Genomic DNA, 8,521 nt, shown 5'->3' with positions numbered 1-8,521 from the left:
CCTGTGGCTACATCACTTGCCCTTGCAGGGCATTCCCATGCTCCCAGGCCCTGGCCAGGATTTCAAACAGATGCCTCAAAGTTTCTTTCCCCTTTCACCAGGAGTGTTTGGCAGTGCTGCACATCACCCTGCACAGAAGTGCCTGGACACAGTGGAAACATGCTGCCAAAGGAGAAACCTGAGAGCTGCATGGCCTATGCCTGGATTTTGGTGGTTATCCATATGTTTCAGATGCTACAGGAAATAATAAAAACACAGGACCTCATTGTGGCTACTTGCTTTAAGATGTCCTAATGTGCTGATCAGGAGGCTCTGAACACCAACCTTCCTACACACAAACAGCCTGAACTGTGCACGTCTTGTATTCACTCAAGGGAACTATTTCTGCATTAGCTTCATCCATAAAACAAAAGTCAGTGTCCTCGCTAGTGAAGGGCAGAATTCCTCTTCAGATGCCCGAACGCTCATGGACAGTCTCTTCCACAACAGAGCAATTGGGTCACTTCATCCAAGAGGCTGCCAAGCACCAGCATTACCCCAACACCCGCACCAAGGTTGTTTTTTTTCGTAAAGCCACATTGTACTTAAGGATGTGGAAAGAGCCCATATTTGAAAAATAACTTGGAGGATCTTTTCCCTGAGAAACATTGGTTCAGAGGCTCTGAGCCACCCCCAAATCCCCCCCCTTCTGTACCATACTGCACAAACCTGCAGCTTCAGCAGGAGTTTCGTAGTCTTACATATAAGCTTTAAAGCTTATAGATACACACAAACACACAAAGAAATGAGATAAATATCAGGCTTTTAATCCTTCTTTTGATGATAATGAAGACCTTAGGGCAATAAAAGATCTGTAAAAAAACCCAGAAAAGAAATACATTTAAACTCCCAATACAAAAACAGGCAGCTACCCATAGTGCCTTGCCATGCCCAGAGAGGATGGGAAATGAGTTCAGTTATTTTTTTTATGTGGGTAATTGGACTTAAAAATAATCCACTGCTCCCACAGTTCCTCTCATCCAAAATAACCCATCTCAATAATTAAACCTGCTAGAGGTCTACTGGTATCCACTTGTATGTAAGGTCAGCTCCCTACTATGAAGAACCCTGGGGAGTTTCAGGAGCTTTGTGTTGATGGGAACTACGTTCCAAAGACCCCTGCATCCAAGCTTTCTTGGGAAAACATGGTCTTAGGTCTTAGCTCTGCGTTTCTTTCACTATCTCAGTTTGGGGACAGTTTAAATCCAGAGGCCTCTGGCCTGGTGTGATTCCCTCTTTGCTGGTGGCTGGTCTCTTAGGGACAGGTTTTTCAGGGAGATTCTGATAATTGAGCAAGGCATTTCATGCAAAGCAGAAATTCAGTGATTTTTGACAGAAGTTTCCTGAGGTAGATTGTTCAGCCAGTGCAGCAAAGAACTCCAAGGTTTGTGGCAAGGACAGTGTGATGCTGAGGGTGCAGTGTCCCCTTCTGGCAGCAGCCACAAAATGAATTATATCCATGCAGAAGGCCTGGGCAGACAAGCAAGGCACCAGGAGGGAAGTGTTCTGCAAAAGGACAGCAGGTGAACAGTGCTGAAACCAACCTGACAGGTTCTGCTGCCCAAGGGAATTCATTCTCCATCCGTCTTTGATACCTTGTCTTGCCTACGTTCAGGCAGAACACGGCAATATCTGAGCTCCGGGAGCGAAATAATAAATGGCTCCTGGGAGTCGACTTCTAGGGGAGGAAATACAAATGACAGAACAGTTGGCACCATCCTATTCAAAGCTTTGGCCTGTGGCTCACCCAGAAAGGTTGGCCCATCCCTCCAGTGAAGAACTGTTAATATCATCAGAGAAAACCCCAGCAGTGGAGTCAGAACTGCAGCTCTTACACTGAGCAGCATTTCTGTAGCCACTTGTGGTTTGGGGCAAGCAAGAGCCGCCAGAAGAGGGCACAGTTGGCTCAGACACATGGTCCTTCCCCATCCCTACCCTTAAGCCCTCATTCTTTTTTCCAGCTCACATTGCCTACATGGTCCAGCTTATCTTTCCTCCTGTATCTGAATCCAGCCACCAAGCACCACTTCCACCTACACTGTCCCTCAGACTCCTCCCTGCTCACCCTGTGCATGTTTTTGTTTCCAAAAACCCTGTCTGTCCCCCAGCCCTGTGTTTAGCTGTGTCACCAGTTACCTTCATGGCAGTTCAAGGCTTCTCTCAGAGCTCTACAGGCAGCTCTCTTTGCCTCCAGGACACTTCCAGGCTGGCTTGGGCTGTAGATCGCCGTCTCCACGGGCAGTTGCAGGGCCCCATCCAGCACACACTGCATTCTCCTCAGTGCTCTCACTGCCTGGTCCAGCTGCTCCTGGCAGTCTGGACGGATCATCACAAGCACCAGCACATCCGGCAGGCAAGGGAGGAGGTTCCTCACATCCCGGATGGCCTCATCCAAGTGATCCCACTGCATGAGCCTCTTCAACACACTGGCTTGCCACAGCATAAAAATCAGATGTGGCGGAATCACATCCTCCTCTTCCTTTCCCTCACTCCCTGCCTGCTGTGGCTTATGTTTGATGTCACCTGTGCCACACAGGTCCCGAGTAAAGTCCACCAGCAACGAGGGGGCTCTTGATTCGGCATCGTCCACCTCCATTACTCCCACCCGTCCATTCCGCTTTCCCAGCATGTCCAGCAGGTTGAGGAGCTCCCAGGTGGTCCGGTCCACGAAGGAGGCAGGCTCCTTTGATGCCATAGCTTCCTCCCACACGTCAGCTTGCTGTGCTGCTGAGGAAAGGAGTGCAAGGGGGTTGCTGTAGCAAAGGCAGTTGCACAGCACAGTTCTCAAAACAGGCAGCACCTGCTGCTCTGAGCAGCAGACCCTGGGTTTGGTGGGAACAAATGAACATGAAAGGAAATAGCAGAGTTTTGACACAAAGATTCAAAAATTACAGCCTTGTGCTATTTGATGTTGGACCTCCCAGAAAGAGGCTTTGTACCTCAGCAGTCTGGTACAGCAGAAAAAGATGACAGGAGAAAGAAAAGGGATCATTATGTATTTTTAGGCATCAAACTCAAGAGGCCTTACTACATTCTCATCAGCAAAAGCCAGCTACATGGTAGTGACCACAAGCCTACCAACCTGTTGTTACAGTCAAATTTGCTGTGTTTCCTTCTCCTTCCTCTGTCATGGCTAAAGCTGGAAATTCCACCCATCTTTCTTTAAATCCTATGTGTACAACCCACTGCTAGTTGTGGAAGACTAAAGGCCTTCTTGACTTGGCCCAACATCCCCTAAGTTGCAGTTTCTCCCCATTAAAAAAATGCAGCTTTCAACAGCACTGGCACTCCTGCTGCCAGGGACAGCAGTGGCAGGATTAGATCTTGAAGCAAGTCCAGCAGAATTGCCTCTATACCTGAACTGAGCAGACAGGTCCAGTTTTCTAATTCTCATTCAAAGGAAAGTTCAATTTACCCAACAATGCACTCTCCACATACAACTATTCCACCTCCTTCAGAAGGAAGAGGACTAGCTGTGAAATACCAGCCCACTGCAGGAGACAGGCAAAGCCAACAGCTCAGAGGGTTCCCTGCCACATACTGGCAGCAGGGCCAGGCAGGGAGAAGGAAGCTCACATTCCTGGGAAGGAGGGACTGCACTGGAGTGGGCCCAGGGATGGTTGAGCCAAGGACTCACCTGCCTGCCTGACTAGGGATGCATTGAAAATGATGGAACTACACAGAATGTGTGCAACTGTCCTCCCAAGGTATCCACAAGTCATTTTGGGACTATGACATCAGCAGCAACCATGACAACCTGCAGCTGCCTCAAACCTCCCTTGGAACTATCCAGTGTTTTTGGGGGATGTACTAAGAACCTCTGAGCCTTGCACTTCAAGGCTTAAAACTTGTTTTTCACCACCCTTAATGTTCAACAAACCTTAGAGAGCTGTGAAAGTGATGTGAAGATCCTGGCCCCACATGAGATGATGCGATAAGGCCGGCCAGGAATCCAGCCAGTGTTAACACTCACGCACCACAGAGCTGTGATGAGAATGTGTTTGAATTAATTCCACAGAGCAGATACTACAGGCACATGAGCTGCCCAGGTACACAACAGACTCATTATTCAGGATTTTACTGGAACTGCTATCTTCAGATGTGAGAGAGAACTTGCACCTGGCTAGGATTTAGTGACCCACCACTGTGACATCCCACCCTTAAGGGTAGGATGTCACAATTACGCAGTTTTGACTCACCAACAGTTCAGTACCACATACAGGAATTTCCCCTCTACTAGGTCAGCAAGAAAACACTTCTCATGTTCTATACAACAGTTGTGTGCAGTTTGTGAGGTTACAAACATTTATTGTTTAGCCCTGCAATGAGCTAAACGGGTGTGATGTTGATTCCATGACAGGAGGCACAGAGGTGGCAGTTATTTATCTTCAGAGTGCAGCCTGCTCTACAAACATCTCACCAGGAATATGTCCAATCCCTGTTCCACTGTGCAGCTTCGTGTCCCAGCAGCATCTCTGTGCTGTCAACTCTGATATGTTACTGAGAAAGAAGTCGCTCAAAATTGGTGGAGGGGATAAAAACCAGAAATGTACACAAGTTAAACAGATTCTCCATTTTATTTTCAATAAAAATTTAGATCCTAGATGGATACAGCATCTGTAAAACACAAAACCAGATAAAATCATATTAGAAATCTTGTTTTTAAACACAAGTTTTGCAGTTACAATCTAGACCATCAATCTCTTCAACTGCTATAAAAGCAACCCCCCAGTTTACAGAGAAGAGGTGTGACAATGGAAAAGCCCAACAGATGGTTCGGTGCCTCGCAGCATGACTTCGCCAGCCCTCCTGCACAACAACTGCAACAGTTCCCATGACTCTGGATTCAGGATTTAACTGCACTCCTCTGATACTCCTTTTGACATCATCAGTATGAAAATACTGCATTACAACTCTGGGTGAGGGACCGAAAGGTACAGTATCACTACAGCCCTGGGGCTAAGACACCAACTGTGGAGCAGGTACCGGGGGACACGTTAGGACAGCACTCCCCTCAGTTACAACATCTGGGAGGCAGTAGAAAAATTAACAGGTAGGAACTGGAGTAGAAGGGTGCAAAAATACATGGAAAAGATCCAGGAAAAAAAAATCAAGGTAGCTTAAGAAGGGACCTGAGTCCTAGAACTTGAAGAGCCTTTCCAGACAACCTGAGCAAGCACACAGGCCCCTGGTAATGAGACAAATTACATGAGCCCAAGAAGCCAGGAATAAGCCTCTCCTGGCTCCAAAAGGACCACTATCACTGAGCCACGTTGTACACAACACCAACAGAACAAAACCACGAGTGTTCCCTCATAGTATGTGGAATAAAAAGGCACCCTGAAAACTGCCAATAAATATCTTGTTTTCAAAACAAATCCACTTACCACCCGGATTCTGTGTCCAATGGCCTTGGCAGGAAGGTTGGAGCGGAACTTGGCACGGACCATGCCACTGTTCCCATGGGCCCGGGTCACTTTCCCCCAGATCACCCGTGTCCTGTTGGGCTTCCCCCCGGGGGTTACGGTGTTGCTGGGGAAGAGAGGGAAGAACAGCTGAGCACGGCAGTCACGGCTCTGCTGTCACCATCGGGGACAGCGTGGCCTCTTCAAGGCACCTCAGTAACTTTATTCCACAGCCAACTTTAATCGACCAACTTCCACTTTCATTTACCTGTGAAATTTGCCAGGCGCTCCACTGGAGAACTCCTAACAAGTTACCAGGCTCAAAAATTTGGAAAACACTGCTGCTAATGTGTTCATATTGAAAAATTTCAACTCCAAAGAAATTGGAGTTGAAGTCTTATTTATAAGATTTCTCCAGGCACAACAAAAGTATGAGAAAACTAAGCCATTAGAACAGATGGTATAAAGTGCTTTACGTGAACAGCCATGTGCCATACGTTGGAAATGATGGTGGTCAAGTTAACAATCTAATCAATTTTATTCAAGGCAATTCTGAATACTAACAACTACACTCAACAAAATTAAAAAAAAAGAAGTGGAAGGTAATAAGTTGCTTTTCTCAAGGCATCTGCCAGTGGCAGCAGAACAGAAGTCACAGAGAGTTCTCTGACATGGCCACACAAAAGCCAGGATACAAATTCCTCCAGGCTTCACAAAATCATTCTATTGTAACTCAACAGCACACAGTGCTCAACTCCACACAAATTCACTTTACCTCAATTTACTCTATCAACCCACCTTCAGTTTCTGCCACTCTCAGGCAAAACTTGCTTCTCATCCCATTTGCTCTCTTAATTCACCATTTATGAAGTGAATGATTATTTCACAGAATATAATTATCTGAATTAAAACATATCAGCCAACTAAAGCAAAAATAACCAAGGACTTTTAAAAAAAAATTAAGCAAGGAAAGTGGTCCATAGGATACTCTGTTGATAAATCCAGTACAATTAATTTTTGTTCTAACAACAGCTCTATGAACAGCCTGCTCACATCCTGGCTCGTGCAAAAGCTGACACAAGAGTTGGCTAATTCAACATAAGAATAAAATGTGACTTACTTTTTAGCTTTGTACACATAGGCACACCTCTTGCCCAGGTAGAAGTCTGTCTCCTGACGGGCATAAACACCTTCAATCTTCAGAAGGGCCGTGTGCTCCCGCTGGTTTCGGAGGCCACGTTTGTAGCCAGCAAAAATGGCCTTGCACCACAGCCTGAAGACATGGAAAACGTCTGCAAGTTATAAATCACTCCAGAACAACAAAAGTAAAAATAAACCATGTGCTGTTTCAGCAGAAACTAATTCCACCAACTATAATTATAAACTAATTCTACCACTAAACTGGTAGAAATTCAGCAGAGGAAAAACCCCACCTTTACAAATCAATGCAAATCCTTACATTTGGTGAACAGAGGAAACCCAAGTACCTAATGATGAAGTATTTATGAGAACTTTGCAGCTTTCTGACACCACACTACAGGTTTTACACTAAAGCTGAAGTGCTTCAGCATCAGTAGATGTTTCCAAATGTCTACTGACACTGTGATGAATAAATACAGCTTTTGGCTACACACTAGAAAAACAGCCTCCTGTGTTACAGGAACTCCTACAAAAAGTATGAACTGCTCCTAATTTGTAGCCTCAAAGGAATTAGCTGGAGCCTGTGGAGGCAGCCAGACACAACTCCACATCCCCTGGACAGAGGCACCACACAAACTCCACACCAACTCCTGAGGACGAAGCAGGTAAGGCCATTATAAGGCGGCTCCATACACCGTGTACGCAGCACATCTGTCCCAACTGCATCCACCACCTGTCCCGGGATACAGCAGGATCAAGCTGAGATATCGAGTTCTCCCTGCCACACGTGTGGAACAGGAGATGAACTCCACGGACAAACGTCAAGACAAAGCTGTGATTCACAGAACCGTTGAACGGTTCGGGTTGGAAGGGACATCAGAGACCACCCAGTTCCAACCCCCTGCCCTGGGCAGGGACACCTTCCGCTGGACAGGTTGCTCAGAACCCCATCCAACTTGGCCTTGAACACTTCCAGGGAGGAGTCCACAACTCCTCTGGGCAACAGAGTGCTCAGTCAACCCCCCTCGTTTACAAACGCAATCCTTACATCAATAAAAAATCTCGACGGCACAGCAGCTCCCTTACTCAAGGGAGCAGGATATCCGAGCCTCTCTTGCACACTGGAGGTTTACAAACACTGTGCTAACAAAACCACCATCGATATCCTGCATTTACTGACTGGCCAAGGAAACCGCGGCACAGCCTTGCCAGAGCTGTAACAGCCCGAGAGAGGAACTCTGGAATAGGGACACACATCTGTGGGCCCAGCAAGACACCGGGCAGAGAAGACAGCCTGGAAAACCAGAGCAACCACAGAAACACGGATCACTGCCCGCTGTTTCAACACTCCCCAAAACGCCCATGTGAACAGCGCTGCAGCAGCGAGCCTGCCCCGCCGGGCACTCACTCACCTCCCGGTCATGGCGTCCCCGCGCAGAGCCGGTCCCGGCAGGCCTGGAAACGACACACAGCGATGAGCGGACCCGCGGGGTCACCCCGAGCCCCGCGACCCTCCGCTCCCCCACAGCGCGGCTGCCCCGGGCGCCTCCGGCCCAGGGCCCCGGCCCGCGGTCGGCACCATCCGCCGCGCATCGGCGCCATCCCGCGCTCTGCCCGGCCTGCACCGCGCCATCCGGAGAGCCCCGGGAGCCCCGCGCCCGCCGCCGAGCCCTGCGGGGGTGCGGCCCCCCCGGCCCCGCTGCCCGGCCCGAGCCCCGCCGGCCCCGCTCCAACTCACCCTCAGCGCCCCAAGATGGCGGACAGAGAGACCCGCCCCGCGCGGCCCCACGGGAAGGACGCCGCGAGGACCCGCCGAGGGCCGCCCGGGCGCCGCCTGAGCGGGCGGCACCGAGATGAAGGTGGCGGTGATGATGGTGGGGGGACAGTGGCCTCCGCGCCGCCCCCGCCGCGCCCCCCGCCCCGTCCCGGGACCCCTG

At 49.1% G+C, this 8,521-nt stretch overlaps 2 protein-coding genes across 2 annotated transcripts; both read right to left on the bottom strand.

Annotated features, from left to right (window-relative positions):
- Positions 1-799: 799 nt before the first annotated feature.
- LOC126636060 (uncharacterized) lies at positions 800-4,243 on the bottom strand. Its single transcript, XM_050307873.1, has 4 exons — positions 4,239-4,243; positions 2,176-2,766; positions 1,584-1,717; positions 800-851 (listed from the first exon to the last, which is right to left on the bottom strand). Exons 2-3 carry the CDS (start codon positions 2,732-2,734, stop codon positions 1,611-1,613), a joined length of 666 nt encoding a protein of 221 aa, XP_050163830.1. The 5' UTR covers positions 2,735-2,766; positions 4,239-4,243; the 3' UTR covers positions 800-851; positions 1,584-1,610.
- Positions 4,244-4,597: 354 nt separating this feature from the next.
- RPL35A (ribosomal protein L35a) lies at positions 4,598-8,394 on the bottom strand. The gene is made up of 5 exons (XM_050307879.1): positions 8,323-8,394; positions 7,997-8,039; positions 6,565-6,717; positions 5,427-5,571; positions 4,598-4,656 (listed from the first exon to the last, which is right to left on the bottom strand). The coding sequence occupies exons 2-5, from the start codon at positions 8,005-8,007 to the stop codon at positions 4,633-4,635; spliced, it is 333 nt and encodes a 110-aa protein (XP_050163836.1). The 5' UTR covers positions 8,008-8,039; positions 8,323-8,394; the 3' UTR covers positions 4,598-4,632.
- Between the last annotated feature and the right edge of the window lie 127 nt (positions 8,395-8,521).

Source organism: Myiozetetes cayanensis, unplaced genomic scaffold, assembly GCF_022539395.1.
Source record: "Myiozetetes cayanensis isolate MyiCay16 unplaced genomic scaffold, myiCay2020 scf13, whole genome shotgun sequence".
NCBI classification, from domain to species: Eukaryota; Metazoa; Chordata; class Aves; order Passeriformes; family Tyrannidae; genus Myiozetetes; species Myiozetetes cayanensis.
This window is presented reverse-complemented; position numbering and strand designations above follow the sequence as displayed.

What these genes read in the sequence shown, in the direction of transcription:
- LOC126636060 (XM_050307873.1), bottom strand. Translation starts at nt 2,734, where the DNA reads ATGGCATCAAAGGAGCCTGCCTCCTTCGTGGACCGGACCACCTGGGAG. An exon ending in AGCCTTGAACTGCCATGAAG is followed by an intron (nt 1,718 to 2,175) that starts GTAACTGGTGAC and finishes TTCCTCCCCTAG; the next exon opens with AAGTCGACTCCCAGGAGCCA.
- RPL35A (XM_050307879.1), bottom strand. An exon ending in TATGTGTACAAAGCTAAAAA is followed by an intron (nt 5,572 to 6,564) that starts GTAAGTCACATT and finishes TCTCTTCCCCAG; the next exon opens with CAACACCGTAACCCCCGGGG. An exon ending in TTGGACACAGAATCCGGGTG is followed by an intron (nt 4,657 to 5,426) that starts GTAAGTGGATTT and finishes TGTGTTTTACAG; the next exon opens with ATGCTGTATCCATCTAGGAT.